At 35.8% G+C, this 19,212-nt stretch overlaps 1 protein-coding gene across 1 annotated transcript in view; it reads right to left on the minus strand.

Annotated features, from left to right (window-relative positions):
* The window catches only part of LOC106458872 (sodium/hydrogen exchanger 3-like), a 67,565-nt gene extending 48,786 nt beyond the window's left edge, over window positions 1–18,779 (minus strand). The window contains exon 1 of the mRNA XM_013918428.2: window positions 18,319–18,779. Coding sequence (XP_013773882.1) covers window positions 18,319–18,685 — 367 coding nt within the window. The 5' untranslated portion in view covers window positions 18,686–18,779. The remainder of the gene's footprint in view (window positions 1–18,318) is intronic.
* Between the last annotated feature and the right edge of the window lie 433 nt (window positions 18,780–19,212).

The raw sequence follows: 19,212 nt of genomic DNA on the forward strand, positions 1-19,212 counted from the left end.
GCATGATGTCGATTTAAAAACTAATCTGAAATCCACTTGAGGGTAGTAACGACCAAGTATACGTTTAAGTTGATTTTTTAAATTTAAGCTTTGTTTGCCAGTATAGGGAAGACACGAGTATATGGTAAGTTTGGGTACAGTTGGTATCTTAATTGGATTTGTGAGTTTCTTTGTTAGGAAGGTGTTGGTAATGTTTTCTAATAAGTGTTGTGGATAGCAGTTACGTTTCAGGATGTCATGTAAGAACGAAATTTCAGAGTGTAGATTAAGATATGTGGAGCACAGGTTGTAAGCACGTAACAAGGTTTCGTTTATACGTAAACAGGATAAAGCTATCAAAGTGTATAAGGAGACCAGTTTTATATATATACAGTTTTATGAACTATTTTGTTTTTTTCATGTCCACAATCACGTATTGATCTGGCATTAATGAGAAGGGAACATCATTCCAGATGTGTCTTCGCAAACCGAAATACAGACATTTTTCAATTACGGCAAAGTAAAGTGTTTGTAAAAAAAATAACTTTGAAACAAATTCAATGAAACTAACTACTGCATTGTGGTGAGGAAATTGTTACTAGAAATTACTATATATTGCATTTATAGATATATAATTATAGAGGACTGTGCATGCCATTTTTAAAAAAGAATTGATTGATTTACTGCACTGTTGGTAAACTTGTATTTTATTATGAGTTTTAGCTGTTTTCGTAATTTTCGAGCAAGCCTACGTGAGGGCTAGACTGAAAGAAAGGCAGCTAGTCAACGTCACTCACCGTCAGTTCTTGGGCTACTGTTTATTAATAAATAGTGAGATTGACCGTCACATTATAATGCTACAACGGCTGAAAAGGCGAGGATGTTCGGCTTTCGATACCGCGACCCGCAGGCTGCAAATCGAGTGCCCTAACCATTAGGCTAAGCTAGGCCCAATTATTATGAGTATTAACAACAACTGAAGCTAAACAAGCTATTTTACGTTCTTCTGATTACAGTGCTAAAAATGTTTAAGTATATACATAGTTTATATCACTGTTTTAATCATAAAACTCCGAAGTTACAAACATGATTGTTCTTCTATACTAACAGAGAGACTGGAGTGAGTGTTTGATTGGAAGCCCATCAACACAATAATATCTCATAAATTGTAATCCTAACAATATTAGAAAACATTTTCATTAAAGTACGAAATTAAAAGTAATAGTAATGACCAGATGTGGCCCAGTTGTTAGCGTGCCTGAAAATGTATACGAGGGTTCATGATTCACATCATATTGCGCGAAATCGCATTCCGCATTTTGGAGCTATTGGTGAGTTATAGGATTAACAGTTGAATCGCACAATTCCATTCGAGTAGCCTAAGAGTTGCGATGGGTGAGATTGACTAGCTGCCTTCCTTCGATTCAGTTTGTTCAAAACTAGGGACAGCTAACATAAATAGCAAGAACATCCAAAACAAACAAAATTGGTAGTTATAATTTTTTTTCTGATTATTAATCTTGCGATATAATATTTCCTAACGGGGTGATTGTGACACAGAGATCAACGCTCGTGCACAATTTAAAAACTTTTGATGGTCGGTGAAAAAAAAAGGAGTAACAACATAATAGGCTTATGATTACGTATACATGTTACAGATTTATCTTCCAATTTCACCAAAAACCCCATTGATACTAGGCTTCTGTTTACTACAAGTATTCGCTGATTTAAATATTCCGATTGCTGTCCGCTTCTTAATACGAGCGGTATGAACTGTAATGTGTTACCTTTCAAATAACTGTTTCTTTCTTTTTTCATAATTACTAGAGTAAAACAGCAATAATATTCAACAATTACCTTTATTTTACTACAATCCGGGGTTCGATTCCCCACGGTTGACAATGTTCAGATAGTCCACTGAGTAACTTTTCGCTAAAAACAACAAAATGTCTTTGGAGCTTGTTTGTTTTGAATTTCGCGCAAAGCTACACGAGGGCTATCTGCGCTAGCCGTCCCTAATTTTACAGTGTAAGACTAGAGAGAAGGCAGCTAGTCAGCACCACCCACCGCCAACTCTTGGGCTACTCTTTTACCAACGAATAGTGGGATTCACCGTCACATTATAACGCCCCCACGGCTGAAAGGGCGAGCATGTTTGATGGGGCGGGAATTCGAACCCGCGACCCTCCAATTGCGAGTCTAGCGCCCTAACCACCTGGCTATGCCGGGCCGCTTTCTTTGGAGCTAGCGCCATGTAATAGTGAATAATTAAATAGTATTGAGCCAGAAGTATCTAGTAGGTGTTAAGCCAATGATGACGACACGTTTCTTTCTTCTTCTTCTCGTTCTTAGTTTCAAGAAAATTCACAGCAACACCAGTTGCTGCCAGTTTGCCTAATATCTATTTACAATGTAAATATTATACCAGTTGATGATTAATCATTGCGTATAAACTTGGTGGTATTTACATTTACTTTTGAACCAGATGTGTTTCACCGTTTTCATGTCACAAGTTTTATATGCATATAAATAAATTAAATGGTTATTTAACCGTTGAATACACACCCGAAGAAATAAAGAGAGCACACAAAAGTACATTAATGAAAACTGTCTTCTTCAACCACTGCAATGAACATTTATTACGGTTATTCGTGGCATGTTAAATCATTCACACAAGAACAGAAGTTTTTAGAAACTATGACATGATAATTTCAAATTTAAAAAGTTTGAAAATTTTATTATTCTATAACACAAACGTAACATGATTAGAGTTTCTGACGTCATCACACATCTATCAACATAAATTATTAGTAATAATCAATGGTTGAGGTGTAAATTTGTAGCTGGGGAGAGAGTGCCTAACCTAGCGTTTTTCTTCTTAGAAAATTTTAAAGAATAAGCCATCCAGTCCAACATTTTATTAAGTATATCCTGTTTATTAGAGCAAAAGACTTCGGCATCGGGTTTGACGATCGCCAGAGTCGTATGCCCTTGAACAGTTTTACGTAACAAGGTAAAAGATTCGCCACGCCTATAGATTTAAGTTACTCATGAATATTCGGTTAGCTACAATTTAAATCTTGTCCGGTGATGACCATTTTTCGCGTATAATCGTGTAGTTCTTCCTCAAACTTCCAATTATCCTCTTTACTGCTTCAGCACCCCATTAGTCCCTCTTTTTTTTTTATAGGTGGGGTGGCTCTGTTTTTAGCGATCTTCTAAACTGAGGGGAGGGGGAAGTGCTCCCCCTAGAGCCCACGGTTACTTTAACCATGATAAATTCATTCTTACAGTCACTGATACGAAATATATTTAAGAAAACCAATATATTGCTTGTTTCTGCTCGCTTACACCTTTTTCCTGTTAAGGTATTTCGTCATAGGTACTAAGTTTGCTATAAAAAAACTGTAGCAGATAAACATCACGTCAGTCCAGATTCTTCAGCTTTAAGACCTTGAAACAAAACCTGCTTAAGCAACATCTTTTCATGGATTATATCAAGTCTTAACCAATAAAGTTGTCATTATATCCAAGGCCAAACTGAGGACTTGCGGGGACTCGGGGAAAGTTTTTTAGGGAGGCCCCCAGAACTGAACTTCATAAAGAAGTCAAATACAATTCAATGCTATATATAACTACAGTTTCAGCAATACATAAATGCAAACAATGGTAGATAATATACAAAATACTAATTTAAAGAAATTATACTGTTGTTGTTTGTTATTAAGCACAAAGCTACACAAAGGGCTATCTGTGCTCTACCCACCACCGGTATGGGGGGGGGGGGGTAATTTTTTTTTTTTTTACTAAATATAAAGTAATGACAATGAATTGTTCTGTTAAATGTCTGAGCAAATATTTATGAAGAAACAAGCTTCATTAACATATACGTTAATGAAAAATTACAAAACAGATGGTTTATACGAAACTGTCAAAATCGCTGTTATCATAGTGACACAATCGCAAACATATGTCTTTCAGTGAGACATCCAGTTTGATTATTTTTTAGTCGGGATTCCTGCGATCCGTTGGGCCGGGGCAGTTGTACCCATTTGTACCTCCCCCCAGTCCGACCCTGATTAGATTTTTATCTACAAATCTGGCTCTCATTCTGCTTATTTGGGTAATATCACGTGGCAGTCTACATATATTTTATAAAACGATACATTATGTAGCATTAGTATTGTGTTTATTTAGGGTGATGTATTGGACCAAAGTGTATCCCATACATTATATTTTGTATATCCGTGAAGCCTACGTTGAAATCAACTGGTATCCAGTTGCATATCCGTGAAGCCTACGTTGAAATCAACTGGTATCTAGTTGTATATCCATGAAGCCTACGTTGAAATCAACTGGTATCCAGTTGCATATCCGTGAAGCCTACGTTGAAATCAACTGGTATCCAGTTGCATATCCGTGAAGCCTACGTTGAAATCAACTGGTATCCAGTTGCATATCCGTGAAGCCTACGTTGAAATCAACTGGTATCCAGTTGCATATCCGTGAAGCCTACGTTGAAATCAACTGGTATCTAGTTGTATATCCATGAAATCAACTGGTATCTAGTTGCATATCCGTGAAGCCTACGTCACTAAATGAAATTCATATTCAAAATTTTTATGTATTATCATTTTAACCTAATACTTTCTCAAAAGCCCCCAGTGGCACAGCGGTATGTCTGTGGACTTACATTGCTAGAAACCGGGTTTCGATACCCGTCGTGGGCAGAGCACAGATAACCCATTGTGTAGCTTTGAGCTTAACTACAAACAAACAATTCTTTCTCAAAATTCCAATTTTCAGCGAAAAATTAAACCAGTCTGAACCCTCTATTAATGCTTTTAAAAAGTCCCGTGAAAAGTACTAGAAACCTGATCAAAATTTGATTTGTTTGTTTATTTTCCTACATCTCGCGCAAAGCTGCACGAGGGTTACTTCGCTAGCCTACCTGATTATGAAGTGATGGGCTAAAGGGTAGGCAGCAGGTCAACACCGCCTACCACCAACTCCTGGGCAACTGTTTACCAACAAATGGTGGAATTGGCCATCACATTACAACGCCCCCACGGCTGAAAGGAACAGCGTGTTCAGTGACGGGTTTCGATTCCGCAACAGGCAGATTGCGAGTCAAGCGCCCCAACTTCCAAGCCGTGTCGTGTCTTAGTAAAATTTAAAATGACACAAAGTAAATTCTTCTATGTCCTTTTTTTTTAAACGTGAAAATTGCTGTGGTTTTCTTTTGTTACTACATTTCACAGGAAATAACACATAAAAAGAAATCATAATATACGTTTTCTTGGCCAGGTGGTTAAGGCACTCGACTCGCAATCTGAGGGTCGCGGGTTCGAATCCCTGTCACACCAAACATGCTCGCCCTTTCAGCCGTGGGGGCGTTATAATGTAACGGTCAATCCCACTATTCGTTGTTAAAGAGTAGCCCAAGAGTTGGCGGTGGGTGGTGATGACTAGCTTCCTTCCCTCTAGTCTTACACTGCTAAATTAGGGACGGCTAGCGCATATAGCCCTCGTGTAGCTTTGCGCGAAATTCAAAACAAACAAACAATACAATCAAAGTGTTGATATATTGCAGGCATTACTTGACAATGGAAATAATGGGAACATTTTGTACTACCTGGATAATAATTTAAGTACCAGTTGAAATTATATCTTTGAAAAGCGGCACCTACATTATAACCCCATTAGTATTATCTGCCTGAGCAGGGCGTGTTCAAGTGTTTAGCGTACCGAACTGTGACTCTAAAGGTCAAATAGTTCGCGTTTTGTTGTCGTAAAATCGCGCGCCGCACTTTGGTGCTATAAGTGTTTTAATAGTGACGGTCAAGCCTGACTATTCGATTAGAGTAACCCAAGAATTGGCGGTGGGTGCTGCTGACTAAATGCCTTCCCTATAGGCGAAATTATGGATGGTTAGCGAAGACAGTCCTTGTGTAGCTTTTCATGAATGCACGAAACATACAAATTTATGGTGCCAATAATACTAGTATTCATGTTTTTTGTAGCTAAGCTGAAGTATTCATGATTTAACACTGGTTTTTATAATGTCTGTCGACCCGGTTGTTTCATTTTATATGAAGTCACTTTTTTCGTTGCCATTATTTATTGTTTCAAAATTTCCTGCAAAGATACACTATTTTCTGCGTATAACTATCCCTAATTTTTTAGCTGATAGACTAGCGAGAATACGTCTAGTCAACAGTATCTCCCTCCGCCAACATTTGTCGTATCAACTAATGGGATTTCACCGTTATTCTTAGAAAAGTATCAAAGTGCAGCAGTGGGTCGCGAACTTTGAATTCTCAGGTTCACTCTGGACACGGTGTCGATTAGTTCACGCTTGGTAGCACCAAGTGGCTTATCGGTAAATCAGAAGACTTTTGACGCTAAAAACTGGATTTCGATACCCGTAGTGGGCACGGCACAGATGGTCCCTTGTGTGGCTTTGCGCTTAACTACAAAGAAACAAAACCATGCTTGGTCCACTTGCTGTTCCTATCCAATAACTGGACGGCAACTCTTCCAATCATTTCGCACAGTAAACACGCCAGAAAGGCTATTATTGTTCACTTTTTACTCCAGTACGTTTACCACAGAACATTAGAAGTAGTTACCATTATTGAAGTAGGAAAAACGCCCAACTGATATAGGCAAAGTTCTTTATACATTCTAGTTTCCAAAATAATTGTTTAACGTGCTCATGTACATCACAGAGTCCTCTATAATCTAACAAATGAAAGGATGAAAAGTCTAAAACTATTTATACAGAGGATAGTGTCGTCAGACATAAGCTCCTCATTTCAATCTTTTGGACCAAATTGAAGTTAAAGCAACAGTTTCAGAACTTTAAAGCATGAGATATGAAGAAACTTCTTACCCGCATTTTACAATATCTGAAAGAAGAGCAAACTGCATTGATGTTCCTTACTCAGAACCTCACACTAGAGAGATTTCCTGTACTAAAACCCGGAACACTAAGAAACATATCATTGTCACACAATGAAAAATCCTAATTCATTGCACATTGTAGATGAATAAGTTTACAAAACGTTTTAACATCACACTAAATAAACATCACTGAAATAATTAAGTAAATTCCCAAAAGCCCCAACAGTCTATAAAATTATCGTAACAAGTTATAATCCCCCAAATGGATATTTCGAGTTCGGGTTAAATACCTTATCGCTTCATCCTATTGTCACAGCATTCTTATTCAGAAAGAAATTATCAGAACTTATGAGTGTAAGTAAATAAGAACGCACGGCACTATATCTGCTATAGCCAGTGCCGACGAGACCTTACTCCAATATCAGGGCTCATTATGCTGACAAGAATACAACAGACACAATAATGGTTGAGATACTATTTATTACATGAAATTGCATGAACAACAACTGTAATTGTGTGAACTAGAGTTATGTTCGTGAAGTGTAATTATCATTTGCAAACCAGAATTAAGGTGAGGATTACTAACACAATATTAATTATTTATTTAAATACCAATTATTATTTATTATTATTATTATCAATTTTTATTTGCGTCAACTTTAATCATCTTTCAGAAGAAGCGGCGATCCAACAAGCTAGTTTTTTGTTTGTTTGTTTGTTCCCGGAGCAGATTAAGCAACCACAGCATCAATACGACAAGACTACGCTAGTAATTATAAGAACTTATGAGTGAAAGCAATTACCAATGTATAACAATATGTGAGCCACACTATATCTCCTATATCCAGTGCCGATGAGGCCTTTCGCCTAATACCAGGACTCATTAGGTCGGCTGTGGTACATATTACTGGTTGAGACGACATAAAAGTATGTGTAAAATTTTTATTGGTACAATACCTCTACATTAATAAGGACACACACGCAGCTTAAATAAATACATTGACAATTGAAAAAGGAAAAGTTTCTATTATATAGAAATTAAAAATACAACAAATTGTCACGTAGTTTTTTTTACACACTATTGAGTTTTATAGAAGCTTAATAATATGTGTGTGTGTGAGAGAGAGAGAAGGTAGTTAACTCGTACAGAAATATTTACTTGCACGATCAGAACCTGTTTCGACAGTTAAATAAATTGTTCAAGGTAAACACGTATGTTCTGTGTTTTTGAGAATCTAGCTCGTTATGTCTATGGTCTTTATTGCTGTAAACGTGTTTATTTATATATTATCATGAATTATGTTGTCATTGGGTTTGAATTGTGTGGCAGTAATGCCTATCTTGCCTGTTCCAGATTTTAATACGCCATGCTGGTTCCGAATTTTATCCCCACCCCCTATACATTAGATCCACACTTTAAAACTTAAGTCATAGTCACAGATGGGGAACAAATCCAGTTCTGTTTAAGAAATATTGGATGCATTAAGAATTCGAGTTGTTGAAAATGTGTTCCGATCTTGATCGCCACAGTTTTTTTAATGTCTCAAAATGCAGATAAAATCCTTGCCCTGAAAGCCTTGGCCTCTTTTTGCGTATAACTTCTGGTTTCTGAGTAAAATATGTTCTCTCGATTAGTTGCAGAAGTCGTACAATCTCTCAAAATGAGAAGAATTTATCACATGTACTTGCATATGATAAAGGAGGAGCTCACAGAAATGTACTCTGCCAGAATCATAGCTTGTTTGTTGCTTGAATCTTAACTAGAGCAAGCTTCGTAACAGAGTAACGTCTCATTGACTTGATGGTTGAGTCAAAATGAGTGAAGTCGATCAAGTTAGATGTTATTCATGATCGTTTCTGTTTGCTTTGCTGTTGATCGTTGATAAAGATAGTTGTGTAATGTTTTCACTGCACATATTGTGTGCTCATGTATATGTTTTATTTACCATTGCTTTGCACATTGTGTGCTCATGTTGTATGTTTTATGAACCATGACTACACATATTGTGTGTTCATGTTGTATGTTGTATGTACTTGATTCTACACATATTGATTGGGTGTTCCTGTTGCATGTTTTATGAACCATTACTACACATATTGAGTACTCATGTATGTTTTATGAACCATTACTACACATATTGTGTACTCATGTATGTTTTATGAACCATTACTACACATATTGTGTACTCATGTATGTTTCATGAACTACTACTACACATATTGTGTGCTCATGTATGTTTTATGAACTACTACTACACATATTGTGTGCTCATGTATGTTTTATGAACTACTACTACACATATTGTGTACTCATGTATGTTTTATGAACTACTACTACACATATTGTGTACTCATGTATGTTTTATGAACTACTACTACTACACATATTGTGTACTCATGTATGTTTTATGAACTACTACTACACATATTGTGTACTCATGTATGTTTTATGAACTACTACTACTACACATATTGTGTACTCATGTATGTTTTATGAACTACTACTACTACACATATTGTGTGTTCATGTTATATGTTTTATGTACTATTGCAACATATATTGTGTAATATCACTGAACATATTGTTTTGTGTACTGTACATACATATATAAAGTGCTATTTCATATTATACTATGATGGCTGCTCTTATTGTACAACCTGTCACTTACTTGAGATAAAAACAAAACGAATTTTACATGCGCATAGCTATATAGTACTCACAGGTGCACTTATTTCCCTTAGTGTAATTGGATAAGTTTCACAGAATAACAGGACATTTGATAAGGAAATGGGTCACGGAACAAATGTGAATTCTCTAACTTTAGCCAAATTGTAAAATGAAGAAATTAAACACGGAATCTTTACTGAAGAAAGCTCTCATAAAAGATCTGGTGTCAAATCTGTGTCCAAAACTGAGGAAACCCAGCATTATATACATGAAATAATAATGCTGTTCTTCTCAGGTCGTATGTGCTACTTTAGTGACTGTTGGTTACTCCCGTTGAGAAAGAATGGAAGTTTTATTGTCAATATATTACCTGGCTTGCCAAAGTAAAGTACCATTGTCCACTTGTAAATAATATGTTCAACTTTATAGAAATATTTCCCACGAGAAAGTGTATGTCATGTCCAAGGTATTGACCCAGAGCAATAACGAGTGAAAGGAACTAAGCTACTTCCTTGAAGAATATTCTACGTAAAATCCACATACACCATATGGTCGAACATTTTGAAAAATCTATATTTAATAATGGGGGTGGAAAACAAAGTATATCTACATACTACACCTTTCCTCTTCCTTTGCTTTTCAGGCTATCACTAACTTATTCAATTAAATAAGTCTTTCCTTACCTTTATAAAACATAATCTTTAAGCAAAATGACAAGTTACATTATTAAAAACAAATTCACAAAACATAAAATAAAACAAATGCTTTAACAACTAAATCAAAATAGCAAATAAAACAAACCCCTTCGGAAATCGTATAAAAATGTAAAATGAAATGGGTCCTTTATACAGAACCAAAACCACAAAATAAAATATACATTTTAAAAAGCATAAAACAATTAACAAACTCAAAGTTATAAATGCCAATTAAACCTTTCAATAAAACAAGCAACACATATTAAAATGAACCCTTTATAAAAAGAAAAAAACGTTAAGTCAAAATACAAAATAAACTTTTTGTCATTAGATTAAAGAATGAAACATCTAATGTCAAAAGGTACAAAATGATCATATTACAATATATATAAATATGGTCTTTTGACATATCTAAAGATAGACAGATGTATATACATAAAAAATAGAGCACTAAAATACAAGAAATGATGCAAAAGGTAATGTGTTTTACTTATTGATGATAATCAAATAAACGTACATACAAAGAAAGAACCCTTAAACGTTAATACCAAAAATAGAAGAACATTACTTAAAAATTACAATAATAAGTTACAACACCAGACATTAATAATCATCAAATGTCGACCATTCATAAATATATATACATGTCTACAGAAAGTAGGATAAAATATTTACATAGCTGAGAAAACGCTAGAGCTCCTTACTTTCACTGAAGCCCCAACAGTAGGTCCTCCAATGCAGCAGTAAACTCACCACTCGCAACTGTCAACTTGTGTATGATTCCTCTGGCTCTCGTGAGAGTCTTCTGAGTCTGAACCAGCTCAGTATGGAAGTGACACACCTCTTCCTCCTTCAGCTGTGAAAAAGGTTCCTCATGCTTCAAAAATGGTATTCTTTCCAGTTATAAAATGCTCAGATCTATGTTAACTTCGCTTCTTACTCCTGGCAATACTTAATCTGTGTTGGGTGTAGTGGGCACCTCTAAATTTTCAAGTAGAGCAGAAGCAGTCGACATTGAGCCTCACATTGATGTTTGAAGTTACCTGAATTTCACCTGCAAATTATTGGGACGGTATCACATAACTCCTAGTCTGGTTAATATAAGTGGACCTTCCCAACACTTGGAAGGTATCCTCAAAGACTTCAGCTCCTGAAAGATTTTCTTAACCCTGAGAAATATGATGATCTCATTGGAGGAGTAAACACATGGAGTGTGGGTGATGTTTATTATTTAAGCGACCTCCAAATGGATACTTGATAATTCTGCCTCAGCTCCCTGTCATCTTTACTGGTTCTGGCTTGACTACGGCTGGAGTAGGAGGATCAGGTGTTGTCCTTGTCAACTGGATGGAAGGTAAGAGTGAGCTACAATGGCTTGTCAGATGCTAAAGGTGGGATGGTCCTTATTGTCATTGGCTGGTTGGAGCACCTCAGGAGACTCTGGCCAGCCCATCAGTGGCTACTGTCAGTTCACTCACATCATATGTGTTTGTAAGCAACACATCTTCATCCATGGCTAAAGTGAAAGTCAAGATAAACTCTGGTGTCTTTAGAACTTCAGGATAGCTCTGAAAGTCTCCAAGGTCACGAACAATGAAGTTATTGTTGAAAAGTTCTCTTTCTATGTCAACTTAAAAATAGCAGGTCCAAAAAACAAGAAAGTAATAAAAGTGTACACAACGAACTTGTTGAGAACAAATAACCAGAAGGATTAAAGACTTGACCTTAAGTATAAAAGATCAGGGATGAAATATAATATAATTTAAATTCTGATAAGTCAGAAGTTGAATAAAATTGTGAGCGTAAAGTTGTAACTGCCCACGTACAACAAAACTCTGGCTAAAGTTTGCTTTTAGATACGTAATGTAAACATTATTGCTGTCATTTCTATAGGTTTATGTGTACTCACATATTGGTTGTGGACAATTTATCCCTTGCACCTCTGGACTTCCCAATCTACCAGGCTTCATTGAAACTTGCACTTGACCAACATCAAATTGCATTATTCACTGCTGTCATTTTCATGACAACAGCTTACATATCTATCCTGGAACACAGCCACACTCCCTTCACTACTGACCAGTTGTCATATGAACAGAGCCCAGGTCTAGTAGGAAAAATGGGGGTGAGGCTACAGACAGTAGTTCATATACAAACTGAATAGCCACCACACAAGTATCAGCCTCTAGTTTATGACCATGGTAATCCATTATCATCTACATTACACTCCTATAAGACTCCTTTCAAATAATAGTTTAGTACAAGCCATAGGTGACTATGTCTGTACTCTCATTCTCATGCATTCCAACTGTACCTTGTACTAAAACACTGTCAAAAGATATCCAATAAAATTGCATGCTAACAAAATACTTCATCCCGCGTGATTGAAAAATAATCAGTCATAATCAAATAAAAAAAAATTATGCGCACCAAGATTACATTTTGTATCACACACAAGTACTGTTTGTGGATTTCACTTTCTACAGATAATTTCCGCCACTTGTGAATATCTTGATTCAACTCAACTGAAATATCACCAATACTGTTATTGAAAATACCAGGAAAAACAGTGTTTTCCCACAAACGTAACATGAGCACATTCTTTACTCTTATCTCTTCAAACCGTTAATAACCAAGTAAAGCAAAGTGTGAGATAAAATGAAGTTGGAGTGACGTCATGCAAGCCACCATAGCACTCCAGAAGTGTTTTGAATAGCTTTAAATGTATTGTTATAGATTATATCATTTCCAATGCAATATGACCAGACACAAAAATGTTAGACATAAAGAGGTTACAGGTGTTTGTTTTGTTTTTAAAAAATGGTCAAAAGAAATTACACTGAGTACTGATAAAGTAAAATAAAGGTGAGATATAAAGACTGACCAAAAAAGACAATGTTAAGCAGATATGATTTAAAATGTAGAATATTAGTGTTGAAGAGATAAATATAAAAAATGATTATAAATAAATAATAAGTATTTAGAAAGATAAGGGGTAAAAAACTATTTGTATGGCAGAAAACTAACCAATGATCAGAGATCACTGATTCCAGAATCTAGATTTATTCCCTATAACGTTAGACAGTATTTAGATTAGCAATCCAATAAGCTTCTTTTATCTCTGTGTCAGCTTTATTTTTTGAAATCGGTTTCAGTACTGAGGAGAGTCATATCATTAAAAAGGTATGTTAAAGTGACGGGCAACAGGTACGGCTTTTTCAGGGTTAATAAAAGATTTATGGTTACTCTAAGAGTCGTTTGGGTCTATCCTACAAACTGGTCATTGCATTTTTTACACTGCATGAGATAAATGGTGTTATGTTTTGTGCAAGTAATTCCTTTAAAAATTTTAAAGTGTTTTTAGACATGTTTGTTGGAAAAAAAATCGGTAGTTTTTACGAACTTGCAGGTCAGACAACGACCTCTTTCTTTGGTGGGGTGTAATTCACTTTTGCGTGAACAAGGATATCTTTAAAACTTCTACTCTTCTGGAAGGAGCCAATGGAAACTTCAGGAAATATTTGTCTAAGGTGAGTACTCATTAATATTTTACTTGACAATTGTTTTCTCAGCATACTTGATACATTTGTGTTATACAATGTTCACGAATAACTTTATATAATATCCGCACACGTTGCAACAGCACGTAGGTATAATTTATTCTTACACATAGTTCCATATACATATATCTTAATATCACATATCATCACATATAGAAGTAGCTTTAAACATACTGCCCCCGGCTCACTTACCATTACCAACGAGTCAACATAAGCTACCTCCACTAGCTATGTCTCAATAGTTATGGTATTGTAACGTACTACTATTCATGAGCTACTAAATTGAACAAAGCAAGTTGTCGCTTTAGTTGTCAGAACAGAAAAACAGACACAGACAAATGCAGTGAAACAAGAACAATTCCACTGAGGTTCAAAACAATCTGATTCACATTCTGTATTGAGAAAGAACCCAACTACCTCATTGCACATGGAGGATTTATATACACACTCAAATGTGTTAGAAATGTCTAGCAGGTATTGTATGGTATGCTTTGCAGAAATCCCACTAGTAGCTGTCTAGAAAGGGTAAAAATATTTCTGAAAAATATCGAATGGAATTCCATAGAATATCACTTGATATCTGAGAAAGTAACAGTTATAGTGTTCTTTAAGTGAGTTTTTGAACTCCAAGTGATCATCTTCAGTCATACAAGCTGTCTTAACTGTGTAATACTCAAGCAGCTATATTTCAATAAGCTACAAATATTCTTGAGTGAAAATCTGCTTGGTAGCTTGGAACGTATGTTTTTTTGGTCCATTTAGTGCTTTGATCAACAACTATATTAACTTTATAATAATCAATGCAGTGCATACATTTCATTGTGAAACACCTCTAGCTAGTATGGAATGAAAGGAACACTACTTCCTTTCAGTCATTGATCTTAAATTCATGACTCTCCTACCTGCCAATTTGGCAGTTAATCTCAGCTATAACGATGAGGATGTCAGTGAAAGCGTTTCAGCTAACCACAAGAGCTATCTTGTGCCTCATCTCTAGACACTTTCTCATCCGATTCATCTTGTGCAGCTAGATAAGTACTCTCAACAACTTCCCCTCATCAGCTGAGTCAAAATGATACAAATAGTACTCAACCTCTGATTTCTTGTCCAGCCAGTGCATGGAAGATTCTTAGCTTGTTGAATAAAGCTGCCTGCTTTCTGGATAAGAAACAGCGCATTTCACGCAATGTCTCTATCATCACCTCACATGACAACAGATCTCATCTGAAGTAAACCACAGAACACCACTTGTGTACATGGAGGTACTATAATTCCCTTCACAACATATACTCATGGAACAAATTGCTCCTGAGCCTGGTCTGGCTGGCATCAAATAACTTTCCCACAAAAATGCAGTTCACCTTTTACACAGGCAAAACTGACCAAATATTTCTATAGTGCATCCATCTTTAAGATGCCAATGCCAGAACTAATGCCACTCTCCATTCTGTAACTGACATTACCCAGGTGTAGTTGGAGACGTATCTCTCAATTCGCATCTTGTCTATCAGCATTTACCAGAACACAGTCAGTGTGTTAAGTGGCCAGAGTAGTGGCTTGACTGTTTGAAATATTCAAAAAATGATCCAGACCTTTTTTAATTACACCATTAAAAATTGAGGGAGAGATATATTTAGCCTCACTCACAGAGGCATAAGTCTCTCACCCATGGACTCTCAGCCAAAACTAGGCTGAGATGCTCTATACGTCGGTGATACAACGGAGTAGGCACGCCTGCACTCACCTTCTGGCAAAACAGCTCAGGCTAGCAATGTCATCTACCAACAGAACCTCCAGTCTCTTTCAGTTTGTAGATAATAACTTGACTTATCGCCAAAGGGAATTACATTTTGGGAAACGATAAAGATAATGCATCTAAAGGCTTTATTTGTTTCTTTCAGAACTTCGTGCAAAGCTACATAATGGTTATCTGCTCTAACTGTCCCTAATTTTGAATTGATAGACTAAAGAAAAGGCAGCTATTCAATAGCATCTATCTCTACTCTTGGACTACTTTTGCCTGATCGAATAGTGGGATTGCACAATCACTATTGTAGTGTAATCACTGCCCCAAAGTGTGGTGCAACTTTTTTGTGGCAAAACTCAGATTCACAGTTTGGCAATTTAACCATTAAATCATGCCTGGTCCAAAATGAGGTAAAGACACAGGATTATAATTTTATTCTGATATGAGTTGTCGGGTATTCTAAGGATAGAAAATGTTTCTACCTCTGATATTTTTATATATTTTGCTGTTATAATTAAATAATTAGTTCTGAAGTTTTAACCGTGAGTTTATCCTTATAGCTTGTTTCTGTAAAGAAAAGAGAAAAAGGCTAACAATAAATTCAGAACCCACAGTACTGCAATTTTCTAAGAAAGAGTATTTTGTTTTTCTGTGGAAAGAAATAAAATCATAACTTGTAAATGAGTACGAGCCACGAATACAATGATAAAAAAGCAACTAAACTTTAAGAGGAAATGACGCCTTCATTGATCAAGCAGGTATCCGAGAATAAAACAGAAATAAGACTTATATAAACACGAAACTCGTACGTTATCAGATCGTATTTATATGTACCGGTTTACTATACTGAGCGAATCGCTATATGAGCGCGTGAATAAGTGGCCAGATCGCATATGGACAGAGGCAGCTAAAAACGACGGTTCATAGCAAATATACTGTTAGGGTTAGTATATGATATATATATATATATATATATGATGTTTCTGAACTTGGGTGTCATTAATAATTTTGCATATTCAGCGTCCAACTTCCAATACCGCACACAGCTGATTTCCATCCATTATAACCACATTAGCCTGATATCTGACGCCTTTGTTAATTTTTCTGGTGATTTATGTTGATGATATTTTCCCAACATTGCTGTTGTCAGAAATAAGATTTTTTGTTTGTTTTCTATATACAAACTTTATTCATAAAATTATTTCTTATCCTTTTTCAGACTGCTGGCGATTTCTCGAATAAACACACCTCAGCAGATAAAAAAAATAATAAAACAAAAGTTTATGTAGTGCTTTTTTATTGATAAGCACAAATCTACATTGTCTGTGCAGTGCCTATCGCAGTTATCGAACATGATAGGCGCTCATTCTTGTATCAATACCGTAGATCGTGAATATTCTTTTCTATCGCTGGTATACATGATAATAACAAACTTTTCATATGCTAAAATCCGTTTGTCATAGACTCCCAGTCTAATTCCAGTATATTGTTATAAGCTATATTTTATTTGTAATCTGGATGTTAGCTAGACGGCATACGACATTAAAATAGGCCTAGAAGGCCTGGAAAATTTATTGTGGCGTAAAGTTTTCTAGTATAGTGAAGTATTTGAATCTGTGTTAGCTATCGAGCTTATTGAATTACTTTGCACAAGTAAATTAATTTTATGTTAGTTCTAGTATTGTCAGATAGATTTGAACGTCATTTGGTACATAGGCCTACAACAAGTTACGACAGTGTACAAATGTTCAAGCTTGTAGAAACGTTAAAAGAAGAAACAAACTAATTTGTGACTAGTACTTGCTCTGGAGCTCAAAAAGCTCTAATACTAAAGTACTATTTTATTTGACAAAAAAAAACTGACAGTATTAAAGTATAATTTCTATAATTTTATCTATATACTTAATTATTTGCATTCCTACATAACCGATACCGTTTCTCGGGTGTCATAATTGCAGCAGGTTTCTTAGTAGGCTCAGCCAAACTTAAATTCTAAATATACTCACACTTTAGAGTTGTTGTTGTTGTTTTGGTGTCCCTTGTAACACCAGTGGTTAGTTGTTGTTGTGTCCCTTGTAACACCAGTGGTTTCTTTGAAATTCATTATCTCCTTTTCTATTTATTTTGTCATGGGTGTGAGTTTTGTTGAATTTAGAAAATCAAAATTAACAGGACTTTTTTTTGTTTGTTTGTTTTTGAATTTCGCGCAAAGCTACACGAGGGCTATCTGCGCTAGCCGTCTCTCTCTGCGGGTCCCGGGTTCGAATCCTCATTCCACCAAACTTTCTCGCCCTTTCAGCCGCGAGGACGTTGTAATGTGACAGTCAATCCCACTCGTTAGTAAAAGAGTAGCCCAAGAGTTGGCGGTGTTCACTAGCTGCCTTCCCTCTACTCTACCACTTCAAAATTATGGACTGCTAATGCAGTAACTGTTTTGTTTTTTTCATATTTCGCATAAACACGAAACTAAAACTGAACAATAGCGCTATATTGTTGCGAAACAAAACTTTTTCTGTTTTTAATATGTGAACAAAATGAGAGCTCTGAAACATTAAGAAAAGTGATGAAGCAAACAAAGAAAACAACAATACTGTTCTTGCTTTTACTGAACTAACTTAATTGCGAGTTCAGTGTTTAGGATTAGAAATATAGTGTAGAGCAACGAAACAGAAACTTTAACACGTCGGGGATTTCTGGATATCTTAATTTGCTCGAAGTACATGATTGAAATGTATATATCTTTTCTAAATCACTAAAACTCACCAATTTTTGCTAACCCAGCGACGAAGATCCACAGGCTGATGATGTAAGGAGTTGAGACTTTGGAAAAATCAACTGTGGCTACATGGTAACGATGAGATTTGTGATTCTTGTTTAAGTGTTCGCTGGGCTCGCCAAGAAGCGAAGGGACACCAGCAGAGCCGACTTTCGGAACATCGGAACGGCTCGTAGTCAAATGTTGTTCCGAATTTCCAGTGACTGTCTCATGGCGATCTAGGGAACCGGTCGCAGGGTGAAATTTTGATTCATCCGCACGCACGGTGAGCGTAGCAAGCAAGATGAAAATCAAACATACTGAAGTAAATATGGAAGGTTTCATTAAGTAAGTTCTATACATAATGGGGATCATTAAAACATTTCTAACATCGATTTTAAAAAATCAATACCACAGGCAACTTAATTTTCTTTCCTTTTTTTTTCTTTTTCGTAAAATATGTAGAGCTTTCCAATGACTATACTCTAACCAAATAAAGTTTAAAGTAGTAATGAATACCATATAATAGTTAATACTTCTTATCCAATTGTGATATTTATATGAAAAGCCAAGGCTTCCGAGTAGTATTTCTGATACAGCCAGCTACACTCAATTCCTGATTGGACAATTGCTCAGCTTCGTATCACTGACGTAAAAACACTGGTTAATCTACCTGAATGTCTTTTTAACAAAATAAAAGTTTTAATGTTACGAAGTAATAATGTAAGGAACATTTTTCCTGTATTCATATCTTTGACTGTGGTAATCGTTATATTTTAGCTGGCGAAGCTTTAGCAGAATTTGTTGATCTGAAGTGAATACAGTTTTATAAAATTCTCTTCGTCTTTATTGTTTTACTTTTAAAATGTTTTTTGTAGGTTACGAAAGTAATAAATTGACTT

The sequence above is a fragment of the Limulus polyphemus genome, unplaced genomic scaffold (assembly GCF_000517525.1).
Source record: "Limulus polyphemus unplaced genomic scaffold, Limulus_polyphemus-2.1.2 Scaffold525, whole genome shotgun sequence".
Classification (NCBI taxonomy): domain Eukaryota; kingdom Metazoa; phylum Arthropoda; class Merostomata; order Xiphosura; family Limulidae; genus Limulus; species Limulus polyphemus.